This window comes from Dromaius novaehollandiae, chromosome 9, assembly GCF_036370855.1.
Source record: "Dromaius novaehollandiae isolate bDroNov1 chromosome 9, bDroNov1.hap1, whole genome shotgun sequence".
In the NCBI taxonomy this organism is placed as follows: domain Eukaryota; kingdom Metazoa; phylum Chordata; class Aves; order Casuariiformes; family Dromaiidae; genus Dromaius; species Dromaius novaehollandiae.
Genome location: NC_088106.1, coordinates 21,294,476 through 21,321,774, shown reverse-complemented (window position 1 = coordinate 21,321,774; position 27,299 = coordinate 21,294,476). Strand labels below are relative to the sequence as shown.

At 45.7% G+C, this 27,299-nt stretch overlaps 1 protein-coding gene across 2 annotated transcripts in view; it reads right to left on the bottom strand.

Annotated features, from left to right (window-relative positions):
• Window positions 1-26,699, bottom strand: part of DOCK10 (dedicator of cytokinesis 10) — a 168,916-nt gene extending 142,217 nt beyond the window's left edge. For both annotated transcript variants that reach the window (XM_026109667.2, XM_064516907.1), the window contains exon 1: window positions 26,513-26,699. In XM_026109667.2, the coding sequence (XP_025965452.2) occupies window positions 26,513-26,623 (111 nt within the window). In that variant the 5' untranslated portion in view covers window positions 26,624-26,699. The remainder of the gene's footprint in view (window positions 1-26,512) is intronic.
• Between the last annotated feature and the right edge of the window lie 600 nt (window positions 26,700-27,299).

Here is a 27,299-nt window from a genome sequence, read left to right as displayed (position 1 = left end):
CTCTTTGACACACTTTCATACCTATTTCTTCTCCTTCATTTCTTCTTTGTGCAAATACCACAGTATCATCTAAAGCCAGGGCATCTGGCATCTGTACTGTGGCAGCTCAGCAAAATTTACCACTTTGGTGCTGTAATAACTCCACTCCAACTATAAATGACTACTGCCCTCAAAAGGTGCTTCAGAAGAATAAAAGTCACAGCTTTTGGTTCACCTGTAGTGCCTAAGCCCCACGACTCAATGGGGAGGTAACGGAGAGGCAATACAGTTGAAACGCTATGATAGAAATGGCAAAGAGCTGAGGTTTACAGCACAGGGAAACATATAGAGGTAAAGTGAGACCAAAAAAGCCTTTGCGTATGAGGCAGTTTACAACTCAGAGGCACAGGATGTGGATTTGTAAGTGCAGCCTTTGGGGGAGGCCGGGGGGAAATGGTATTTGGCGTATGCAGGTATTCATGCAACCTGCAAACCAAGCTCAGCTTCCTCTCTGGGGGAGGCGATTGCCTGCTAGGACATCTAACAGCACGTCACTGAGCGACCTACCTGAGAATATCAGTGCGTATCAACTTCCACAACAGAACGAGAGAGGAGGGAGAGAAAAAAAAAAAGAAAAAAGTATCATCACACAAGGTGCTTCACCATCAAGCATGGTTTATAGTGTGTTGCCATGAGAATTAGAAGCAAGAAGTTTTAAATGTCAAAAGGTACTTACTGTATTCAGGGACTCTCCCAGACAGAGGAAGCAGAGACCAACAGAAAACACCCAAGATCAGTACTGCTATGTATCTATAAGCCTAATATTTTTAGCTATGCATATTCAAGAAAAACAAAACAATGCCTTGATTTCCTTTCCATGACACTCACAAGCATTTCTCAGCTAAAAATAAATGCATAATTTTTACATGGAACTTCTCCTTAAAGCACCTCAAACATCACTCATTTAATCACTTTTCCAGGATAAGTGTGATTCCAATAATTATAACTGTTATGAACAGGACTATCAGGCATAGGCATGACACTATTTGGACCAAGCATTATATCTAGCTCTGCAGTTAGCCGATGCCCCATTGGCCTCGAACATCTCGTACAGACGCAGAAGCTGCACATAATCCAGGCTGCAAACGCAGCCACAGATGCTGCAACACCTAAAAACCTCCCTGCCCAATTACCATATCATGGGGTAACCTCTTCAGTATTTCTCTCTACAAAATCTCTGCGAGGTTAGCAGTATTTTTTTTGTGTGTTTTGCAAATGAAGAACTTATCCCAAGGAAGTCCAAGCAACTTGCCTAGGGTCTGGTGCCCCACAGAGCCCATGGTGGAAGGACTGCCGTACCCCACCGCCCAGTCCCGAGCCGAGGGCTTTAAGCAGGAAGACATAAAGGTAGTTTCTCAGAGGAGATCCACACACAGGACTTAGAGACACCACAACAGCACAAGTAACAGAACAGCAGCTGCTAATGCTCACGCTGCGGTTCTGAGTCATCGAAGGACGGCGCGGTACCCAGCCAAGCAAGGCCGGCACACGCTTGGGGCAAGGGCCTTACACAAAGCTCCTGTCACGGAGAGCAACTCGTGGGCAGGCCAAAGCTGATTCACAGAGATCATCTGCCCAAAATTCAAAGTGATTACATAAATCTGCAAAACAAAGTCCATTCACAGAAAATCCCTCATCAGAGAAAGGGCAGATACTTGCCAGGTGAGCTGTCTACCCGCAACAGTTCAGCCAGCGATACTGAGACGGCTCTAGTGAAGGCGATATGCTGGCACGGTTCAGCTCGGAGCACCTCCGAGCACTTCTGGAATCAGCCCTACCATTTCACCTCCTGCGAAGCCCTACCATTTTACAGCACAAATCATTCTTTTGGGAAGAGTAGTGTCAGTCTTGCATTTTTCCAAATCTAGCTTACATGAGTAACTGTTTCACATACACCACCCTGGTACACGTGGTGAGCAGCTCCCCACAACGCCCAGGCCACGTGGCCAGGGGCTAGCACCCACAGCTCCACACAGAGCCACACTACAGCAAAGTGCCTGTAAAGCTCTAACCTATACACATAGCTGGCAAGCATGTGAAGCACGTTACAAAAGCAAAATTGCAGTTTCTACCCTGATGCAGATGAAGATCACTCCACTTCTGGTGAACCACTTTGTCTTCTCTCAGCACCTTCTAGTTTAGCACCCACATCACCCTTCTAACACCACCAGAGCTGACATGTTATCTGCTTGGTAAAGGGAATTTCCCTCAGAGACATCACAGGTCCTTGCCTCCAAAGCTTTTTTTCCTAAAGGCTTGACAGGATTTCCAAGGAAAAAAGGGGGAAGTTTATGCAGGTTTGAGTCTCTCTTCATGCTCAGTTACTTGAAAATAAATAGCAGACTCCTAATCAGTTTCTGAACAACCAGCGTTAAGATTGAGGTCAGACAGATGAAATACTCTAAAAGGCAGTCTTTATGGAAGCCTGCTCAACAAAAGATGCTAGTCATTAGTGTGCCATTGTATGCTTTATGCCCGAGGAAGGAATGGTAAAAACTCAAACCCTTCAGCGAGCTTCTTTTAATGAGTATCTAAAGCAAAGAAGCTGGACATGGTGGATACCATGTTATGGTGCAATTCCACACTGCCACAAAGGCAGCGTTTCCAGCACCTTCCCCCGCCGCCAGGTCACTAGCAGAGGACAGTGCGGCTATGAGAGTCTTTGGGAACTGCCCTGTCCTCTTTTCTAACACAATTATGCCCCAAAGCTTTCACATCCGGCACAGGGACCTACTGGAGATGATGCACTGCTAGGCTGAACCACTGCAATCGCAGCATTTGAGGAAAAGCTTTGAAGTGCATAATGCAATCACACACTTATTTCAACGAAAGCTGACACTCACAGGTGCTGAAGGCCACCAATCGCCTCAGTACCCTCCACTCCTAGCACACCTTTTAACTGAGCCACTTACGATCATTCATCCACTGTGTTTCAAAATGCTGCTTCAAAACAGTTAAACATCAGAAACACCGGAGTCTCCAGCATGGCAGAGCAGGCCCGGGGACTTGCCAAAGGTGAGGCACAAGTGTGCTGGCTTTGCACTTCTCCAGCCTCCATGGGCTATTCCTTAGCAAGCCGGAAAAGCAGGCATTTGCTTAATGAAGTGGTCAGTACAGCTTCTGAATGGCATGTAACTTTTTCTTCTTAAAGCTGTGTTTCTTTCTTGCAACTACCCTTGGCTGACATGAACAATTCTTAATTAACTGTACTAAGTTACAGTCAGTGGAAACTCCTCACATAGCAGATTACAGTTAAAAGTACCGAGAGGCTGAATTCATCCACCCAGCTCATTTCTCATCATCTTATCCTGCGGCACCAAGCAAGGCGTGCCTTATTCGGGAGGGTGCCTGCTGAGCCCTGCCCTAAACCCCCCCCGGCACCTGGCTGCCGCGCCGGCAGGGCTGCAGAAAGCGAGCGTCTGGCACCCTCTAGGGAGTAGTACGTGCACGGCAAAGCCGTCACCGCCGCTCGCCTGGCTGGAGATCACAGGCGACGTAGGTTAAACAAATGCCTGTCTTTAGAAAACTTTCTCTTTACATCTAAAAAACCGTGACTGTACTACTTTTAATAAATAATAAATATTTACCTCTAAGTGGTTTCCAGCAGGCCAAAGACAGAAGCTGGGCTAGAACCCAGAGCTCCTGAGCTCCAGCCTACAAAGGGGGCTCTTGGACTATAAGTGTCTTTTATGCTTTGCACAAAGAGAGTAACTTGCATGCAGAATAATTGCTGCATTCTTGCTGCTAAAAACGAAGCGGTGATGGCCCGAGGGCTGCCTACACAGCGCGCGGCTGCACATGGTACAGGAGGCCTCGGCACCTTCCCGCGAGCACCCGTGCCCGGCCCGCGGCCTGCTCCGCGAGGGCGATGGCGCAGCGCTGCGACGAGGGGCCCCATGGCACGGTGGCTTTTCCTGCTAAAGCGGAAGCCATCGCGCGCGGCGGCGGGGAAGGCTCGTACTGCAGAAACGGGGAGCACGCGACTGCAGGTGTTAAAGCCGCTTCTCAGCAGTGTTCCCTTACCTTTTTCGTATTGGTGTTTGCTGAAAGGGATTACAGAGAGGTGCAGCGGGTACTCCGTGTCTACCATGCTGCACACTGCCCAAACTGACCACTAATACAGGCTTTCCACTGGCCGATCCCACAGCAGTTTATTAATGAGATCAACACATTGCAACAATTTGACAGATAAGAAAACAGAGACAGCATGATTAAAAAAAACAAAACCAACAACAAAAACCCCCACACACAAACAACCCCCCCCCCCCCGACTGAAGTAGGTGGTTTCCAGCAGGCTAACGACAGAAGCTGGGCTGCAACCCAGACCGCCAGAGCTCCAGGCTATAAGGGGGGCTCTCAGAATACACATGCACTTACATTTTCTATAAGAATTATAGCTTCTATACAGAATAATTGCCACATTCTTATTTTCAACTCATTTGAAGCATCCCGCTGATTCTCAAGGCATTTCTTGCTTTGAAAGGCAGTTTTCTATAATTATAGTCTTGGTGAGATCAACGGGCCTGTTCTCGGGCACTACTCTTAGACTAAGTAAAATGCATTCCTTAGAAAGTGACTAACATTTCTTTAACTCTAGGCACTTTAGTGGCCTCTGGATCTAACACTAAATGCTTGAAAGAGTGGGTAAGAGCATTATTGTTGTTTCCTTAAGTATATACCAGGAAAAATAAGTATTTAACCTATAAAACAACAACAACAAAAAAATAAGAACTTTTATTATCCCACAAAACTAGAGTATTATTTGGAGCTACAAAGGTTTATCCTTTCTGTGGCACAATGTTAAGTGAAAACACATATTAAGATAAACTTTGGAAAAAGCATTTACCAGAAGTTACAATTAAGGCCAGGCTTACACTTACAAAATGAGTATTGCTCAAATAAGCCATAGCAGAAAAAACAGACACTATCCTGATGGTCCCCTGAAAAAAATGGTAGCTCTAAGACTGTACAGGAAATCACTATACAGAAATAAAGTCAGGAAATCTTTACCCCTTTTCAGGGTAAGGTTCATATTTAACTTAGATGCAACCCCTCATCCAGTATCAACAGCAGCTGGTCCTGCTTCCTAGAAGATTTCTATTCCATTGGGTTAATGAAATGGAGGAGCAAAAAAGAAAAAAGCAAAAAAAGCTTAAAAAAAAGCAGGGGGGAATTAGGATAGAGAAAAACAAATACCACAATAGCCTGTTTTCACTCTGTTAGTTTTAGCTGCAGATCTTGCAGTCCTAACAGAGCACAACTGGTCTTTTACCTTTGTTATAGTTTGAGATTTCCATGACGTACGACACACTTTTAAAGATTTTTGTCTAGGAGATGTGTCTCAAATGAATTTCAAAGAATAAAACCTATACAGCTACATTAAAAGCCACTGCTTCCACACAAGAACACACACACATCCTCCATTTACTGCCCTGGAACTAAACCTGCTGCTTTGGGAACTACTGGGAAGGAAAATTAGCAATGCTAGACAAGCCACAAATGTGTAGCAGGCTATTCTTCTAATGGCGTAGTATGTGGCTCTAAAATAAATCAGCAGTAGCTGATGAAGTTTTAAGTATAGCATATGGGTTTGGAGCCGGTGCCATTTGTACAGCAAAATTCTCAGCATTATACGGCCCGGAATATGGGTTGAATAGCATGGTGGTTTAACAAGCTACCCTTTCTCCTTGAAAATACGATCAGCAGCCTAACAAAACAGTCTGAAAACTCTCACTGACTTCAACAGGCTTTGAACAAGGCCCATAAAAACCAGTATTCCTGACAACTCAACTGGTTTTCAGGGAGTGCAACCGAATGTCTATTTCTATACTTCACGTAACAGCCGCAGCTTCTCTCAATCTGAAGTTAGTATTTCTGTTCAAACATAGGCCAGGAACAAAGCAAGAACACAGAGAGACTAGAATTAGTTTCAAAAAGAAGCCAAATCTGGAGTAAAGCAGCAGAATTTTAGCACAGTGATGTCTTGTTAGAAAAAACATTTCTTATTCCAATTTCAGTCCAAGCCAATGACATCTTTCCACCTATGACCCAGCTAAGAAAGCCTAATAAAAAATAAACCTGCTCCACACTCAAAACACATTCGATCTCAAATTATTTGAAAATATGATCTCTTTTTCAAGTCATGAGAGAGCTTGCAATGGAAAGCATCCCTTGGCCTGCTCCTATCTACTCTTACACTCCTTTAACTTCCCAAACAATTCATTCAAGTAGTAAAAGTGTACATGTCTCAAAATTTGGGGTGGAGATTTAAGTGAGAGAGAAAATCTCACTTTTCATGTTTTTTCATGTTGTTTAACAAAGGAAAACATTAGCAGTTTAACATCAAAAGAGAGTGGAATCAGACACTAAGTCAAGGGGGCAGGCTTTATACACAAATCCAAATTGCTTGCACAAGACCAGGTGCAAACACAAGCCAACTAGGTAAACCAGCAAAGCAGGGCTCTACGAAATACAGATGAGCACATGGCAAAAACATTTAGGGAAAGGGAGCGTGGCAGTCAATGGCAGCATGGTGGCACGTGTTGAAGAACGGCCATAAACAAGATGGAGGGGACACATGACTTTGCCCTACTCTGTCTCCCCCTCATTGGGATGCTGAAGTCCACATACACTGAGTTTCATCAACTCTGCTGACCTGCAGTCTCATTCTCCGAGAGGAACACCAATACCTCTTTTGCTCTAGCACATCACTGGTGGCCCATGTTGAGACAGTTGACTTTGATGGCATCTCCATGTAGGTCACAGCTTTCCAGCACAGTCTCCCATTCTTTTGTATCTCAATCTTTATTATATCCACTCAGGAGCAAAGAGTATTTTTTATTTAAGCTGCATTAGAAAGGCAATATTTTCTCTGTGTTTTCATCATGAGATCAGGCCAGAGGGGCACTGGTTCACTTGCTGCCTCCCAGTTTCAGCACACATCCTCCCTCTCCCTCTTTCAGAAGCCAGAGTAGCAGACAGCGCGTCTTCTGCCTCCTCCAAGTCAGGCTACACACGTGAAAGGAAGGCAGCGACCAGCACCAATTCCCACCGGCTTCTACACAGGCCATTCACAGGCAGCTTTTGGATTTTCAAGCCAAGAAACAACCAACCAAAACCCACCCCTTTTCATACTCTCTTGGACTGTCCCAGGGAGCCAAGGGTTAAGCTGTCTAAAGCATTCCAGGTTAAATTAATACATTTTTAATTCAAAACATCAAACGCCTTGGAGATGAGGATTTCTGCTGCAAGCTAGGAGGTCATCGGCTGCAAGTGACAGGAAAGGGCAGAGCGCTGGATACGGTGGCCAGTGACAGAATTGCAGTTAACTACTAGTCTGACACAGGCATGCGCAGAGTTCAGCACAGCCCTACATGTAACGCAAGGTATCTCTAGCAAAGGAAGTATTAATACCATTACATGTAAAATTAATGACAAGAACACCCTTGGTGAGGCATCATCTAGAATACATATACAGTTCTGGTCACCTTGTAATAGGAAACAGTTGCAGAAAACACCAGCTAACATGCTCAGGGAACGATGTGTTGAAGAGTACCTGGTAGTGTCCACTTTTCAAGCACCCCATAAAAACCAGACACTGACATGCTGGATTGAGTCCAGTGGAGTGTCACCAAGATGGGCAGGGGCAGGAAGACATGACATGAGGAAAGGCTGAGAGAAAAAATAAGTTTGTTCACCCTTAAGAGAAGGCTGTCAGGAAATCTTACCACTGTCTTCAACTACCTGATGTGAGGGTATAGAGAAGACAGACGTAGACTACTCCTGGAGATGCATAGGGAGACAATGAAATGCAATGGAAAGAAGTTGCAACAAGGGAAATTCCAATTATATCTATTTAATGAACATTTTTTTCCACTATGAGGGTGAACACTAGAACAGGCCACCACAGACTGTGGGATCTCCATCCTTGGAGATATTCAACACTTGACTGGACAAGGCCCGAACAACCCGATTTAGTTGGACTTGCTTTGAGTGGGGAGCTGGACTGGACAACCTCCAGAGGTTCCTTCCTACGTAAATTATTCTGTGACCGTAGGAGCACAGTTTATCCAGCCTAACAAAACAGACCCCAACTTTGTGCCCTGTAAGGGAGAGCAGGAAACACAGCAGAAGCAGAAGAGCTACCTAAGCCAAAGGCTAACAAGAACAAGTGGCTACAAACTCACCACTTAGACCACATGATTTCACTTTGCAGAAGGCCATGTTTCTAACCTAACACAGAAAGGAGCAGAAGAGGCTCCCAATTGGGCTTCTTTCAACTCCAAAGTCAGCTGTCTAATCCCTGCTTATTATTTCAAGGCAATTTCACTTTGAGGCAGGCTCCATATGCAAAGAGTTCAGCCAGGAGCAAGGAACCAAAAGGAACAGTCTCGCTCAATTTCCGAGCATGAGCTTCTCCAGCTGGAAAATGGAAAATGAAGCACAAAGTGTGGATAAAGGGAGAAGAGAAATTTTACTTTGTATTTCCACATACAGGGGCCAGCAAAATTGTTGTATCTGGGGCTGATGTCCCATCCTTCCACTTTCCCCAGCTTAGCAGCTGCAGGTGTGTCCTTCTATCTGACAGGAAAGATCCCACAAGAAGAATATGGATTACCTCCACTATCAGTATAATAATGTGTCTTCTGATCCTTTTTTCTTACCAGTGCCAAGAATCTCATCGTAGTTTTTCCCCAAGTAAAGAGGTTCAGAATCAGGACTTTGGAATTTTGGCAGGCTTTAGCGGAAGGATCTTGGAGAAAAAAAGAAAAATTTAAACACTGCTTAAAAAGAAAAAAAACACAAACAGACTTGGTGGGTTAAGCTGCTGTTATCTGGGTCCAGGGGGATCAGATTAAGCAGCCTTTGCTCTTTTCATGATGCCATGTATGTCCCAGCCATGATACTTCTAAGACTAAAGGGCATGGAGTAAATCCTGAATTTCTGCACAGAAATCCCCATACGTAGGATGCTCCTAACGTAAGCATTAGCTTCCACAAGACAGTTCATTTTACAGAAACGTACCCACGCATCCTCCTCTCGATTTTGGTGGGGTTTGAGTGGCCCCGCGGCCTTGCTCAGCCGCTCTGGAGCCTCGGGGAGGCTCCTGTCCCCACTCCTCTCTCACCAGCCAGAGCCCAAGCTGCACAAGGGAGCAGCAGACTGCATCTAGCAACAGCGCACAAACTGCGAGGTGGCTCAGGTCACTAGTTCTCAGCAGGATCCCGCGTCCCTCCGCCAGAGGCTGCACCTGGAGCAGCTCCTGCACAGCTCTGCGGCCAAATCTCTCGCCCTGCCTAAGCGGGCGCCCCAAAGCCACAGTTCTGCCCTTATCACTATGGAAAGGAAAAACCACTGGAAAGTGCAAAACATAACAATGAAAGACTCCATACCACCCCGTTTAGAAACAGTCTTGCTTTGCTTCCCCCCCCCCCAAACACAAGAACATGCTGCAATAGCAGACCAAGGAGCAGCTCTCCTGGAAGCCAGCGAGCTATACCGTGGCGCTTTTCTGTTTAACATGTGTTTTTAATTTCATGTCTCCTGTCAGGGTTTCACTCTTTTCTTTTACTTAAACCCCAGAAGAGAATAAAACTGTATTTAAATAAAACTAATGAACCTACACTGCTGGCACCAATTAACATTCACAGGGCTCTAGTTATTCAACTAAATAAAACATTAGCAAAAACAACCCAACTATAAGTTGTTTGGTCTATATTTGTTAAGCTGTAGCACAGCCTCTAAAAACATACATCTTCTAAAGATTTTTGCCTGAAATACCAACTAGAAGAATAATATTTTGATTAGTAACATGTGTGTTTTGAAAGATTAATACTGAACTCAAGAGGAGATTAAAATACGAGTAGAAACTGTGAGCTAAGTACACATATGCGCAAAGAGTTTTCATTTTCACTGAAAAAATATCTGGTTGCAAGTCATTTGTTTTTATTACTAAAGTCTAAATCATATCTGCTGTTGGTATTTCTTATTAACTGGTATTTACAAAAAAAAAAAAAAACAAAACAAAAAAACCATGTCCTTGTAGAAATATTTCAGAAAGTTACTGAAAAGATTTGACCCAGTATGTGACAGAAACAGTATCATTCTCTATTATGACACATCTCAGATGTACTTCTAAGGGATCCTAATAATTTTAGGTAGTACCCAAACATCGACCCCTTCTCTATTTAGTTTTCCAGGACTTCTCCACCCGAGTAGGAAATAGAAAACAAAGCAGCCAGATAGCATTTTTTGAGAAATTTTAATTATTTATGCCTACAAATGTATTGATGTATTTTAAGGAAGCAATCTGTTCTCTAACTGTGCTGAACGTGCAATTGCATTTTTAAAGAGATGATTAACCTCCTGGACCACCCCCTTGCTCTTCCACTAACAGCTGGGCATTCACCAGCCTTCTGTCCCTCACTAACTCCAGCTCAAACAAGAAAAGCGCAAATGCACAAGCAAACAACTTAAATGTTACAGACTACATGACAGAACTTCCACCCTAAAGGCCGGTGGGTTTTTTGTGATATACCCTACCAAAGATTTTTCACTACAATGTGGTATCCCAGTGTATATGACAATGCCAGATTTCCTTTAAGCAGACCCCTTTCCTTCAGACTAAGGAAAAGATTTCATCTCTTAATATTTCGACAGAAATTAAGATGCAGAGATAGCAACTGTTCAGTTCGACATTTAAGTCCAACATGTAATTAGCGGTCTAAGTAGAAGGGATCCAAGTCAGAAGTTAACGATCATCTATCACTTTACATGTAATCTTACAGGGATTTCATGGTAAAACAGAGTTGCAGCCAACACAAGAGCTCTCACCTTGCTGCCATTTATGCTTTTGTTAAGTTGAGCAAATTAGGAAGAGTTTAACTACAAAAAAAAGAAAAAGGGAATATGCACCCAAATAAATACACTCTCTCAGGCTTAAGGTCAGACTCAGTTGCAACGCCCTACTCTTAACACCAGGGTCTTACCCCTGATGTAGTAATGCTAAATTAAGCAGAGCTGCTCTTTGTCGCAGCAGCATGCAGAAGCAGAGGAAAAGGAAGCCACAGCACTTCACGTGGGACACCGAGGCGCGCTGCAGCCCCCACCCAGCACAGCCAATCCCCCAGATCTCGCTGCGTGAAGCAGCACCTTCTAGCATTCAAACCTTGCCCACCAGCATCCTTAACCAATTTGGGGGAAAACCTCCACAAGCGTGAATGCCATCCACGCAAGACCGCTACACCCTGACAGAAGGTGCTACCCTAAGTGAAGGCATCCTGCAGAGCCACCGGTCACGCGAGCATGGGCTACTGTGAGCCACCAGGACCAATATGGTGAAAGGTAAAGGCTACCCAAAAGCACCTTCTGCAGGTTCAGCTCCATCCTGCTATTGCTTCCACCCCGGCCTGTGGATAGCACTTGCCCAGGCTTTCAAGAGATGCGTATGAATCCATCTCAAGGAAGTAATGGAGAAGATGGATCTGTCATCCTGCTCCACATGTGAATTCATCTGGTGAGCTGGGAAGCACCTCCTCAAACGGCACTACCATCCTTGTTGGACTGCCGAGCGCTGAGACACCCAACATCTTCTTAAGACACACAAGTTCTGGAAGCTCCAACCTGATACAGAAGAGCTAAACACCAGTATGAGCCCATACTTCAGAGCTAAATTTAACCCCAGCTTTCCAACCCAACTACGTAGATATAAATCTGAAGAAGCTCCAGTGCATCCGAAAGAATTAATGGGAAATTCTGTATGTTTAACCAGAATCCACTCAATCTCTCTAAAGCAACAAAAATATTTAAGTTTGGCTATTATTGACACTGTCCACTCCAGTGTAGCTACAAAAGTTGATGCCCCAGATGGGTTAAGATTTATGAGAAAGTCAACAGAAAAAAACAGAACAGGAAATAGTAAATGTTTCCTGTCAAACTGTCTAAAAACAGCCATACGGTCAGCACTTAGGCTTCACTAGTTTGCACCGTTATCTTACAGTTCAAACAAAAAAAACCAACCCCCCCACCCACTGCTAAGCCAAGCCCACAACAGTAGCAACAGGAAAGTATTATTCCTTTGCTGTGGTTCATTTCTTATTTATTTTCTGCACCCTGGAGACAGAGAAAGGTACTTCTAAGGAGCGCGTGCCAACGAGGGCAGGACGTGCTGGGCGTGCTGGCGATGGGGAAACACCTGGAGCGCGCGCACAGCAAGGAGAATCACCTCAGCGCCTTTTTGCCTTATCCTTATTGCCGTATACATGCTAACAACAATTAAGTGAATAAAACCATAAGCTTATCATGAATCCAGGTCTTTTTCTTCAAAAAAGGAAAAAAATTTCATAGACAAAACTAGAGGAGAACAGCGTGCTAAGGTGTTCGTCTTTCAGTATTAAAAGTGCTGATCTCAGCATCGTCCCCCATTCGGCACAGTTGGGCCACCAAAATGTTAAATCAAAGGCTAGCATTTAACAGGACAACACAAAACAAAACAGATTTTTTGTGTGTTTCCCTGACAACGTCAAGGATGTTTTCCTCACCTCAGCAAGAGATGCACACTCCCAAACACGACAAACACACCCTCGCACGCCCGTACCCAAACAACAACAAAACCACCACAAAAATAGGCAATTTTCAGGCAGCTCCAGTTGGTAGCGATCAGAAGCCTCACCCCCAAGAGCCACACTTAGAAGACAAGGATTCCTGTACCTAAATATTCCCATTTGCTGGTATCTACCTACATACTATAGCATTACACAAAAACCTATCTAGCTCCTCTGTTTCAAGACTGCAAGCTAAGAAGGGGGGGGAGAAGAAAAGGGGAAGGAAGCACATGAGGAGGAAGGTTTGGATTTCTTTTATTCAGTTTTAATTCCCATAATTCTTATAGACTAATCTATTAATAACAACATACAGACAGACTTTTAAAAAACGTTTCACCCCTCTAACCATCAAGGCCAGGCAGCACATGGCCTCCCTAATCCCCCAGCTGCAGCGGGGCACAGCAGCGGCGAGCCCCCGTCCGCCGTCTCTGCCTCACGTGCCCGCCTCCGCCGCCACGCGGGTGTCACGGGGGCCCTCGTCCGCAGGGGCTGCCCGGGAAGGGACTCCCGGCGCCGAGCTCTCCCCTTCGCACTCGCTGCGGCCCCGGAGCCGGGGAAGGCACTGTGCTGAAGGGCGAGGGGCCGCTGCTGCGGCGGGCAGGCCTCGGCTCCGCTCCTCAAGCGCCAGCCTGCGCCACCCCGGCCCCCGCTAGCTCCCCTTCCTCCTTCCCTGCAGGCTTCCCAGAATAAAGGGGTTCACAGTTTTAAATCTGAACCCCTGCCTGATTCTTCGGGATGAGGAATTGGGTTCTTCTGGGCCAGGACGCAGGGGCCCTACGGCAGCTTGCTCCAGAGGCACAGCCCAAGGGCTGCCAGTGCGCAGGCTAAATGCCAAGCGTCTCCGCTTAAAAAACAAAAACCCCATGTGTGCCACATTACTCCAAGGAAACAGATGTTAGTTCTGGCTGCTACTGTTTACTTAAGTCTATTAAAAAAAAAAAAAAAAAAACTCGATCTATTGATATATCGGTATCAAGACATCCCACAATAGTGTAATTAACCTGGAGTCACTGAAATAAGAACTCCTTAGGGAAACAAACACAGCAAGGAAGCTCCTCCTTCAAGAAGCGTCACAACCTATTATAGTAATTAAAATATAATTCAAATAATCATTCTAATATCTATTACCTTTATCAACATTTTTTTAAATGGAAAACTTTATACTAAAGCTGGGAGAGAGACTTACTACGCAATGCAAGAGCTTCACATGGACAATACTGGGCAGGGAGTGGGAAGCGTGGCCAAACAGCGTAACGCAGGATAGCTGTTCAGTTAAGAGATGGAGTAGCGAGATTACTAGTTTGAAGAACTGGCAAGAAGAATTTCCAGAAAAAAGTGGGTTTGAAGATGGTGTGGTTGGCAAGCAAAGATAGGTTGCCGGACAGACAAGCAGCGTCTGTTCCCTGCATACAGAGAGGCATTAAGGGAAGCTCAGGGCAGAGTGGGAGACAGACACAGAGAGCAGTCAGGGCTGGGGACCGGACAGGGCGAGGGCAGCCTGCAGCGAGTGGGAAGAGACGAAAATGAAGAACTGAAAGTAAGATGTAGCTTGTGTAGTGGTTGATTAAGGGCAACATTTAAAAAAAAAAAAAAAAAAAAAAAAAAAAAAAAAAGCAGATAAACTTCATACCATGGTACATCAATTACTGCATCCTTCTACACTACTGCTTAGCCTGCATGTAGCACTGCCAATAACATGCAACTTCCATCTGAAAGTGATCTGCAAACAGTTATCCTTTTTGGCTCATTTTTATACAAATGAGGCAAAAAGGGGTGGGTTTTTTTGCCAACATCCACTGAAGGCTGGAGGGAGTGTTACTACATAAAAATCATCCCAACTTTTTCCATTTCCAAAACAAGCAGATTTAAAACACTCCAGTCTGCTGTGTTTCATGACCTCCAATTCTTTCTCAAACTCTGCAGGAACACCTGAATGCTTGGGTACATATCTGAAGGGAAAACAAGCAAAAACAAGTAGCAGGAAGTTTGAGAGAAATGCCTGAAGTTATCACCTAACTAGACTGCAGCTTTCTGCGTACATTAGAAACTTCCCAACATTGTTGTTAAGCCACAGGTTACTTGACTAGAAAAGAGGATAAACTAAGTTTATGCTGAGTTTCAGTTTGGCATGGTCTCCTAAGCTCAAAGACAGCCATAGCTCCCCCAGATCTAATGATAACTAAAGCAATGAGATACACTCAGGCAGCACTGGAGAGACCTGTATTATCCAGTCCTGCTTAATGTTCCATGACTTGGTTTCAATCAGGGTTTGCAATTGTAGCTGTTTAATTAAATGGTTTTAGCAGAACAGATGCATCCTACAATTACACTGCTCGAAGAGAAAAGACAACCCTCGCACATGTAGAAGTACCACTGCTTACAGTGAGCTGTCAGCTTTGGAACAGGCACTTCCAAATGATAACTTTGCATGGTGTTTTACTTCTGCATTTTTACTGCGGTTGCTCTACACGTGCTGGTGGAAGTCCACCTGCTACACACAAACAGAAGAGACAAAGTGTGCCTACCTGCTGACAACCAGGACATGATAGCTCAGCACCTGTTTTAGCATGCACTGCAAGTGCATGGATACGAAAGATACAGGTCACCTGATATTCTGGACTAAGTAGCAAAGTCTACTCACTGCTGCATTTAGCACTAACTCATCCCTCCCCTGTCCCTGCACACCAAATCCCAAAGTCCAAGGCATGATCCAGAACTTGCTTTCACAAGTCTTCCCCTTGTCAACGCACAGCTGTTCTGTACCATGCACTTCCCTGTGGTTTGTTCAGCCTAGTTTGTAAGTTCAAAGCCACAAAACAGTTCCACTGCAAGGGCAGCCGAGCTGTCCCTGAACTCAAGTGGCCCCGAACCACTTCTGGGACTCTGGACATGTAAGAGCAGCTTCAGTGCCGGGACTGTCATGCAGCTGAGAGTGATACAGGGGCCTGCGCACATACAACCCTCCCAGGACCCCATACGATACATGTACACACGCACTGACTGCAAACACACCTGGAAGCCTACGCTGTCACTTCTCCAGTTACTGTTCTCCATGTCACCTAACCTGCTGGTGCTCATTATTTTCAGCCCTTCATTTTGTGCACTCCCTCCTTCAGCATCCCTGTCTTTCAGATGAACATACACTGACTGACATTTCATCACATCTCCCCACAGACTCAAACCACCACTTTCACAAACTCCTCACATGAGGAGGCAGCAACAAGGCAGCAACAATTTGGCCCACTGTCTCAGCTGCTCCATGGATAGTTGCCACCCCATCTGTACTTCCTCTTGTGAATCAAGGTTCTCTAAAGAGAGAAGAAAGCCTGGAAGTGAATGCAACACGCCAGGAAAATGGTCTTTGTTAGCAAGCACACTATTTCTTCTGCAACTGTTAAAATTAGTCACCTGAAAAGCTTCTGCATCTACAATCCCTTTGCCTTATAGGTGGCCTGGGCACTTTCACGCAACAAACCAGGGTACACAAAGGCTCTTCTAGCTTAAAAAGAGAGCCAGGAAAAGGGATGCAAGTTTCAATCTTCAAAAGATTGCTATACATACCACAAGCTAACGTATAGCCTGTGCAATGCAGCAGAGGCATTCCTAACCAAAGACAGCACGCCCGGCATGTGCCATGGTGCTCACACGGCAATGGAGAAAGCTCCTTCACAGGACAGACTCCAACGATGGTTTATTAGCTAGATCAGCACAGTCCCACCAGTAGCCCCCAGACTGATTCCAGCCCATCACTTTTACCCTGAAAGACACAACAAGCTCCCAGTACTTTCTCCTGTGCCTGCTCACAGCCCGCCCAAGGTGAACAGTGCTGCCCTGGCTCCCAGAGGGGCAGAAGGAGAACGTGGAGGGGAGGACTGTCCACCTTCCCCTCCCACAACCTGCACCCACCCTTTTGCACAACACCAGGTATAAATCTCTTTCCCTTTCTCTGTAGTGTTGGCTTTTGGCTTGGGCTCTCCACCGAGGCTGCCATGGCTGGCACAGGGCTAAGAGGGCCAGCGGGCAGAAACTGTAGTCAGGGCTGGAGAGAGGACAAGGAGGAGGAGGTAGCAGCAGGGGTCTCACGAAAGATAGAGAAGCAAAAAGTAGTTTTTGAGTTAGAAGCCACTGAGCCACCATTACATGCCGCAGAGGCCAGAGGACATTACGGTGGTCCTCTCCCCGGGCCCCTTCCCCCAAATACACTTGTGCCATCCCGCACACTGGGGACACATCCCCCGCGCAGGGGGCACCACCGCTGGGCCCCTTCTGCCCAGCTCCCACACGCAGCAGCACTAAGTGCAACGGCGACGAGTCGGGAGCCCGCGAGGGCCGGGGTGAACGTGCTCAGCGCTGCGCCCGCTCAGACCCTCAGCAGGGAGCACGGTGGCCTCGGTTCCTTCCCCACCCTTCTCCAGGCAAACACAGGCACAAGACAGAAGTGTTGAAGGGATGGTGGCTGAGAGGGAGAAGGGGCAGGGGAACATCTGAATACCAGGTAAAGCAGGGAAGGCACCTCCCACCTAAAACCTAAAGACATTTTGCAAGAAGTTTTCCTGGAAAATGCTTCCTGGGCTGTCATCAAAACCAGAAAGTGTCATTTTTTATGTCATTTCAGAACATACAAGCATGTGAAAATATCCTAAGTCATATCCACTTAACTTACCATAAATATGCAATAAAACACTGAAGGTGCATAGTCAACAAGCCAATGAGTCTCTTCTTCCGAGATCGCTCTCTGCTCCCTTTAGAGCCCACGACCTCACCACGCATCACGCAGGCAACTGAACAAAATAGTCTCTCATGAGGCCCAGACTGATTCAAGTAGGTGCCCCTTTATACCGTCTGTATCAAAGTGGTGTAAACACTCTAACAACACATTCAACACCAGACAATGCCGTCAGAGATGCCAATTACAAAAGAAGGCAGATATTTTCCATGGATGCCAACTTCACTCCCTCCAAAACAGCTATGCACCATGCCCATAACAAGGCTGAGAGGAGCAAGGGAGGCTGCACTGAAAATAGAGATATGAAACTTTTTACTTAAAAAAAAAAAAAGTTTCACACCATCCACACAGTAGATCCAACAACAAAATCCAACAGCAGCTAGACACACTCAGCTACACACCAGATTCTGGGGCAAAAAAAGCCACGGAGCAGAGAGGGAGGGAGCATGCAAACGAATGGAGAGGCGTGAGTATGGCCTGACTTGTACCCAGTATGCACAGGCATATGAGAACAGTGGCCCACTTAATCCCAGTTAGGCCATACACCTGAGGATTTAAGCAATAGTTTTTCTACTGGTCCTATATTGAATGAATTCTCGTCATGGACTGCATGCAGAAAACACACCAGGAAAAAGAAGGTAATGCGAATTAATCCTAATATCGAAAGAAATATGAAGAAATCAACCCAGGTGTTGCCGAACAACTGCTGGTAACTACCACCTGCTCCTTAAAGGATTCTTCTTCAACTAATGCAAAATACAAAATCCATGGGTTGGATTTTAATCAAATCATTCTCTGGGAGTCAGAGGAACCCCAGTGGGGAGGGTAGGACTGGAAATCCAGCGATGTTCACAAACCTTCCCAAGTTGTCCCAGAGTCTGCCAAAACCTCAAATCAAAGAGGATTCTCTCCACTACAGAAGTGTATTCTCTCCAGTCTCTGTCAACCCCTGTTCCCCCAGCCCCCCAAAATACAAGACTCCCCCCCCCCCAAACTAGAACAAAAGGTCACTGGGGAGCTTGCATTAAATACAGACACATTTAACCCATACTTAAAGTGCTCCAGCTAGCTTTTAGAGAAAAATTTTTCTAGATCTCATTTCTGCTGAGCCACTGGGCTCACCACATGGCTTTAACTGAGGCTTAGGAAAAGCATAGGCACATATTATGAAACATTCAAGAGCCATAAATTTCATTCTTTCTTACAAATTTGAAGTACATTCATCAAGATCAGGTGACATGCATCAGTTTAGTCACAGACTCAAAAGCAGGTTCATGAAGCAGAAAGTATGTGAGCAAACAACACATCCAAATAATGAGTTTCAAAAAAAAAAAAGAAAAAAAATCAACATCTACTATGTCAACCAAAACCAAAGATAATAGATCAAGATTTTCTTTTTTGTTGTGCTAAACACATTTAGTCATCCCAGTTTCAGAGAAACATTTCTGTACTACTCTTGTTGATAAACAGTAACACTTTGAAAGGAAGCTTTTTTCCTCTGTTGTATCTAACTTCATTGCATTCATTAAATTTCATTACATCTACATCATTTAATTTAGGTCAACATGTCACAGTAACCTAGAATCACATTTGCTTTAAGTCAGTGAACATTACTCTCAAAGATGAAATGCAAACAAGCCAATTTCAGACTCAGCAATAGAATTGCCTTGTACTTCATCCACCCAACATGAATTAAAAAGTAGAGAACTATGGTCACAACTAAGAAAACAACTGACGTTGACAGCTGGCTATCTATCTATACAACGTACGTATCAACAGCACAGCAGCAACAGTGGAAGAAAATCTATTAGCTAGTTACGTGATAATTTAAAATGAATTGGTAAATTGCTATAGTTGTTTTCAGTTTTTGAGTCCTCTTGTTTCAAGCCTGCAGAAATAAATAGTTTGGCAGAGACAGTGGGAGAGAAGCGCCCATCTCCATTTCACCATATTCGCCTGGGATCCCCGTGACAGTGGCTACACTGCACGTGTCAAAAACGGCCTAAACTTCTTCACCAGGTGTATCTTTCTACAAGCTGATGGCACATCTACTTTGTGGCATCTCAAAGCATTACACTGTGCTCCAAAACACACAGTATTGGGGTTTCAAGCAGAAAAAACTTCCCGAGTTTCTCCGGCGAGAGAAAGGCTCTGGGAGGCTTCGCTGAGGCGCGTTACCGTGTGCGACTACTGCAGCCCGGCGCTGTGCAGAGCCTGTCGCGGTCTGCGCAGAACGGGACAGTTTGGGGAGAACCCATCTGCAATAAGCAGGCACACAGTGGGTTAGGCAGGCAGGTCTTTTTTCTTAGATTGTAGAGGAGAGGGGAAAAACTGCCCATATCAACAAGAAGATTAGTGAGACAGACTGTGGAGCAGTCTCAGACAGGCAAATTATTTGGCTACATGTGGCAGGATTGCACGTGATGGAAGTGAGCTCAAAAATAATACTTCCAAGGCCTTATTAGAGATTTACAGCATGATCTTGGGCAGTCCTTATTGACAAAACAGCGATAAAGCCAGCATTTGCCAGTACAAGAACACACAGTTGGCACGAGCCAGACAAACGTTCCTCTAACTTCAGAGAGCTACTGCTGAGATCTGTGCAACGCAGACAGCCCCAAATTGGAAAGCACTACTCATCCATTAAATAAGTCTGTTATTTGTGTAATAATCACATCTGTATCCCTATTTCATAGCCTTTTGACCTTGTACTAGAAACGTTACAAACATGTTTTGACTTCTGGCAGTGACATACACGCTGCAGAACTGCCTGTTAAAAACCACAACAGTATCAAGCCTTCTCCCTGCCCAGCCTGCAGCTGCCAAAGCTCACGCAAGGCTCAACAGCCCCAGTTCTCCCGCTCTTTCCTCCTGCTATTCATCCGCTCCCTCGCCAGACCCCTTATGTAACCTTGCGTTGTAGGCAAGGGAAAAGAAGTTAATGCAGCTTCTATAAACCGAGATCATTTCGAGTTACTCGAGCTGACTCGCTTCCCATGAATTTAAAACAAAGTGTTAGTCAAGCGTCAGATTCATTACATTATTAAAAACTCTACATTTAAATCAGAGTGAATAGGTCTCACCATCTACTAAATGGCTGCCTGGGGATTTCATATTAAGGGCTTATTTGAATGAGTTTTACCAACCTGACCAATCTTCCTTGTAGCTCTCTTCATTTCTTTCCTTCGCTTTGTCATCTTCTTCAGTCTCTCTTTCCCTGCAAAGTCTTTTCTCTTCCCCATTTTCCTCAAATGTTTTAAACCTTTCTAGACCATTTTCTTCCTTTCTGTCTGTCTGTCTCTCTCCCCACCCTCTCTGATGCTTTCTTCCCTTATCTCCTTTCCCTGCCCTCCGCATCGGTTTTCCCCGGCGCAGGCCTCGGATGGAGTTCCTAGAACCGCTCACGAGAGGAATGTGGCCCTTCTGCCGCCTGCAGAGGAGGCAGCCTCGCAGCTGGGGAATTCGCAAGCCGTGCATTCCTGTCCGTGCCCTCTGCTTGGGTTGCTCTTACATCTGGGCTCCAGCAGCCAGCTGAAAACCATCAGATCCTCGTCAGGTCCACACCACAGCAATGTCCTTGGGATACCCCAGCTGAAGAACAGCTATGAAATTACTCATCAGACACCTCTGACATTGAGGAAACTGCTGAGAAAAGAAACTGGTTAAGAACAATGCAGATCTCACCTCTTCTTTGAAGAAGCAAGGGATGTTACCCAGGTTATTAGTGAAACTTTGGAACACAGACTCACAAACAAGGTTCACAGATAAAATACAAATACAAACATGTTTAACGCCACAACATTACACTGCATTTACAGAAGGTTCCTAACTTCCTAAATCTACCTGACGAGCTACCTGCCCTGAACAGACCCTAACTGATCTCCAGTGCGAAGGCTCAGGAAAGCAAACTCTTCTGCAGCATCTAGGCTACAAATATTACTCTGTCATTCCCAAATACTAAAGAAACTCTCACTGCTCCCCAAAACTGCCAGAACAAGGACGAGGCTTTCACTCTATGCATATGCTTTCATCTTTGCTTGCTTTTAAGGTTTTGCTAGGCTGTCACTTCAGCTTCAATCCAAGGAAAAAAAGAAGATAAGAAAGAGCAAATAGATTAAAGAGTCTACAGAGAAAGAGACAAAAATTTAGTAGATGGCCTGTAAAGACTGCACATGTACACATATGTACAATCACATATAGTCTACTTTATCTATAACAGCACAGTACATTCACTGTCTGTATAAATGCCTTACTTCGGTTCACCCTGGACAAACAGTAGAGATCAGAATATCATCAGAAAAAAGGTTCCATTCAGAGTTCAGTTTTAGAAGTACCTCCGTCTGTGGACTAGCTCAGTTAGCACTGTACCTTCCAGACAAACTAAGTTTTTAGGGTAAATTCTATTTCATTCATTGGCCTTATTTTGTACACAGAAGTCAAATTCAAACATAGCCATATAATAAAAAAGGACCACAATGTGACCCAACACTATAAGCACTGTCCGAGCTCCGTTATCATTATCGGAGGTACTAAAGGAAGGGGTCTTCTTTTTGATGCCACACGCTAAATATAGATTATTCATCTTTAGAAACTATGACACAAACAGCTTTAGTATCACTTTTTAGAAGATAGTGAAAAGAAAGCAGAGGGTATGCCACTGTAGTCATAAAGAAGCCACCAATGTTCAATATCTACCTTCAGAATTAAAAAATAGCTCTAAAACAAAATATGCAACTATAACACAAATCAATTTTTTAATTACTTATAAGGAACATACCACATCAAATACACATTTCAAATGTGTAATCTGCTCTTTCAAGAAGGAATTATACAGGCCCAAGGCAAAACAGCAAAGGAGAGAAAGGCCGTTTTTGCCAAGAGACGGCCGTGCAGTCCCGCACCGTGCCACGGAAACACGGCCCCGGAGAGGCCACCGGGCACCACAGCCTTCCGCACTCAGCTGCTGCACGAGGGAAAGAAACCTCTGCCAAAAGAGACGTGGAGCAATAGCCCAGTTTCAGACTACAATTAACTTGTTTAACTATACAAGAGAGATGAGGAGCAAGACCCCCTCACAACTCATTTATATATTTTTTAAAGAAACTTCACGTAAAGGATGCATACTGCTGCCAGCAGTACCTAGACAATTTAATCGAGAACTGAAAATCGTGGCATAACGTAAAGTTGAGTGCTAACTAAGCCGCTAACAACCTGATTTCTAGAAGCAATGACCAGCCCCTCCTACTTTAAAAAGTCCCAGTAAAATACAACTGCAGTTGCAGACCAAATGAACAGACACATGAATTTGCCATTTGCACACACAACCACTCAGCCTGAGCAGGCAGCTGCAGGCAGTGTTCAAAGGGCAGTCACCAAACAAGCCTTTTCTACTAGAAGATACAAACAATTCTGCAACAAAGTCTCAAAATACAATAAACTGTTTACCTTCTGCTAGATGATGCAGAAAACAAACCTATCCATTTCACTGGCCGGTCTCACAGATTGCCTTCGCTAACTAGCGGGGAGAGGGAATTGCTCACAGGAAACAGCCAGGTAATCATGGAAACCACCTGCAGTGTCCCCCCCCCCCCCCCCCCCCCCGCCCCCGCCTGCTGCAGAGCTGGGCAACTGATGCAGAATATGTTACTTCTGTGGAAGCACCGCAGCTACTAAGGCCTACGAAACAAGATCAACGCACATGCGACACCTCCAGTCTCCATTCCCACATTCTCTCTTTTAGGGCACTAAAGAAGTTTCCCTCTTGCAGAGCACAACTCCAAGTGAGAAACACATCCCTACTGCTGCCATCCTCTGATTACTCGGATGCTTTTTGCTGCCTACAAACAGTGTTTTGTGCTGCATACTAGCGGCTGTCTTTTCCCCATTAAGGGGCTAAGTATTAACAAATGAAAAGAACAGGTACAGTATGCAGAAGGAAAACAACACACCTGAAGACAGTAAAGAACTAAAACATAATTCAATACTTTACTTTTCTGTAATACAGTTAATGTCAAACAGGCATTCGATCCCAAGGCTCTTACTAAATCACTGAGATACAAAAGACCCCACGGTAGTGGCTGTTACGTGAACTGCTGACAGAGGCCCAACGGCAAGTTAACACAGGACACATGCAAAAGCAGCACCAGAAAGCTTAATTCACCCACCTTTACACTCTCCCTGCTTGGTAGCAGCCAGTTTTTTGCAGACTCTTGACAGCAGCTGTGATAACTTTCAGGACGCTCTCACACAAGCCAAGTTCAGCATAACTGGAACCTAACATGCAGGTACATCCTGGACAAGGTGCAAGGAGAACCAATGCATCCCATGATAAGCCCAAAGAATCGATACGATCTTTGGACAAACATGGACTTAAAAAATCTGCATTAAAGATCAGAAGCTGAGATGAATTGTCCATTTTATATATATATATATATATATGTATGCATTTGCATATATATAGTGCAAAAGCATACCTTCTCCTCTCTTCAAAAGAGGTACACCACATCCACCTCCTAACACACACTTCCCCTACAAAGCAGGTGAGACAGATGATGAAGGGGAACACAACAGCTCCCAGTATTTCTCACTGCATACACTACACTGTTCTCTTCCAGGGGAATATTTGTTTCTGGTACCAAAAAAACAGCACAAGTTCAGCCAGAACATTGAGGTCCTTCTGGCGCCGGCACCCTGCACTACCAACACGGAGATGGCGCCTGCTGTCCCAGCGGCACGGCCCTACGCTGCAGCCCTCAGCCCGGCTGTGGACAGCCCACAGCCCCAGCTACTGCAGCCCAGGGATCTCCTGCCTGTTAGCCAAGGTGCCATAGTTACTTGTGCTCCTCCTTAGGCAAATATGCTGCACCTTGCAGGGGGTACCCCACTGCTTCTCACTATCTTCATGCTAGAGCCCAGTTTCTCATGGTTTGTGGAGCTAGAAGAGATTTAATCGTAAAGATAACAGTTTTGTACCCTGGCATGAGGTTCTCAGCAAAAGGAATTATTTTAAAATGTGCCCTTCACAAGTAACATTACCGGCAACCCAAAAAAATATCTTGAAAAGATGGTGACTTCATTAAGATTCCCCGAGACATATATATTCAACACAGCAAGCAACCAAGACTTCAGAACCATTACGCCTGCTGGTGAATAAAACCTAACATCTGGAAGTCCCTAAGTGCCCCCACTGAGTAGTATAACTGAAACCAGAATTGGGCCTGGCTTCTTTAAATCTTAACTTTCATATCTTTAAAAGACCATCTTTGCAGCTCTGACGGCATTTGCTTTAGAAACCAAATCAAAGGGCCTGATGAAATCCAGCAACAGTACATTTCTTCACTCGACAGGAAGTCAGACTCATAGAAATGATACACATTTTTTGCCCCACAACGAAAGTTTTGATGTTTTAAAGAGAGACTGAATAAAATGTAACTCAAATGCATAAGTAGTAATTAAATATAATATTCTTAAGTTAGCAGTGCAAGATCTGTTAGCAACTTCTTAAAAAAAAAACTTTACTCAATGGAACTAGACCATCAAATTCAGATTTGCTTTATCAGTCTTGATCCCTTGTTTTCTTGTGTTACTGCAGTGGAGACAGAGCACAGCCAAAAAAAAAAAAAAGTGCTTATGATATGATCTCATTTATAATACTTTAAGATGCAATTAGAAAACTCAGTTGTTTAGGCAGTATATTGATTTAAATAGACTCCTTAGTGCAAGACTACCCAGCACAGTGTTTGAGCAGAGCCCTAGCCAAGCTTGATGGCTCCTAGACTGTTTCCACAAAAACTGTATCAAGTTAACGTATCCTATCTGACAAGGGCCCAAATTCTCATCTCTACACGCCCAGAGGGCAGGACCGGGCAAATCTGCCAGCCATATAGTTGTGCAGACACTTTAGGATTTTGTCAAGGGCAAACGGCACATAGACCTTTTCCAGGAAGACAGGAGAAACAAGCTTCTACCAAGCTTTGGCAGGTGGGAAACCTGGAAGTGTTTTATAAAGACTTTTAGAGTTGACTTCAGAAGCCCTGCAGATCTGGTGACATGAAGAAAGCCACCTGTGTTTGGTGCACAGATGGCCAGGAAGCGTGAACGGGCTGCAGGCCACTCCAGCGCTGCTCTCCGCTCTCGGTGGACACGGCCCCTCGTAGGAAGAAAATGCCCACTAAATTTGTGGGAACAGTTGCAGAAGTTGTTTCCTGTTTTAAGGAGCGAGAGAGAGCCAGCGAGCACTGCATTTAGTAACTTCCCTGGCGTGGAATAAACTCTGATCAGCGATGACATTTCACTGACAACTTACTTTCTTCTTTCAGCTTTTACTTTACTTAATGAACTATCTTGCCTGAAAAACTAGAAAGGAAAATATGTATTTGAATTACATGAATCACAGAAATCATGATATACTTAATCCTCTAAGAAGCAGTCATCTATCCCTCGTAACACATGGCTTTAAAAAAGTCCACTGGGATCTTAAAATAAAAATGGCTAATAAATGATGCTAACGAGTCTCAAAGGTAGATGGGCATTTCTCTGTGAACCCTAACAATTTGTTATCCATGCCTACCGGCTAAGGAATCATGTAAGGGAACAGAAAATTATACTAAAGTAGGATAACAGTTTACATCCCTTTTATGCTGTTCTGATGGCCGGGAGAGATGGATGTTCTGGCCTCATTGGTTGTGATTTAGAAGAAAAAGCCACCCAAAGACTAGGGGCTCTGGGCAGCACTTCGGGCCCCCTTCCAAGGGGTTTCCAGGGGAAATCACCACAAATGTACACACGTTTCAGCAGTTATAATTACATACAAGCACCCGGGCTGTGAAGTACCTAAAAATCACACGACTGACAACGACTCACTCCAAGCGTTTGGGTCCCGCCCCCCCCCCCCCAGCATATCAGGCTTATTTTGGCACCGATTTTGGGTCTTCACATTTCACTTAATCTGCCTGCGCAAAGCTCACTCAGGAAGAAAAAAAAAAAGCCGAATTCGGGTGCAAAAGGCGCGCAGCTCGCTCCCGAGCAGACCCCGGACCGCCGGGGCCGAGCGGCAGCCGGGAGGTTTGAACCGCGGCTCTGCCGGCGCCGCGCTGCCCCGCAGCCCCCCCGGCTCCGCTCCGCTCCGCTCCGCTCCGCCACTCACCCGCAGCTGGAAGCGGCCGCTGGCAGCAGCCGCCGCGCTGTGCCGCAGCTCGGCCGCCTGCCCCGGCCGCAGCAGGCTCCGCGTGAAGCGCCGCGTCCGCTCGCCGGCCATGGGCTCCGGCCGCCCGCGCCGAGCTGAGCCGAGCCGAGCTGAGCCGCGTCAGGAAGCGGAACTGGGGCTTCCCCTCGCTCCCGCCCCGCACTCGCCGCGCCCCGCCGGGCCGGGCCGGGGGCGCGGGCGGCTCGGACGAGCCGCCCGCGCCCCCGGCCCGGCCCGGCGGGGCAGGAGCGTTGAGCGATGCCCCTCGCCTCAAGCCGTCCCGGGTGAGGGCAGAGGGAAGAGCTGGCCCTGGGGCGAAGCACCGCCAGGGCGGGAGCTGGGGCGCACGGCCGGGCCAAGGGGCAGGCGGCCTCCCGGCTTCGTGGGGCATCAGTGCCCCGGTGAGCGTCGCCGGAGCCGGAGTTGATGGGAAGCGTTTGCCAAGCAGCAACGGCTGCGATGGCCTCCGCGCTGAGGCTTGACATGTTCCCAGTCCTGCCCCCAACTTGCTTGGCATCGTCGCGCCTTCGTTGTGGGAAGCCGTGCTGACGCAAGATTGAGCCCGGCCGTTTGGGCCCGCAGAAGTTACACAACAGCCACGGCTCTTCCCCCCACCATCGTCGTTGTATCTTCTGTTATCGGAAATACTGCTTTGTGTCTCGACACGAAGCTGCAATGTGGAGAACCGAGGGTTGCTCTGAGGACCGCGTCTGAGTTTCCTCACTCGAGAACACTCAGGTTGCCACCT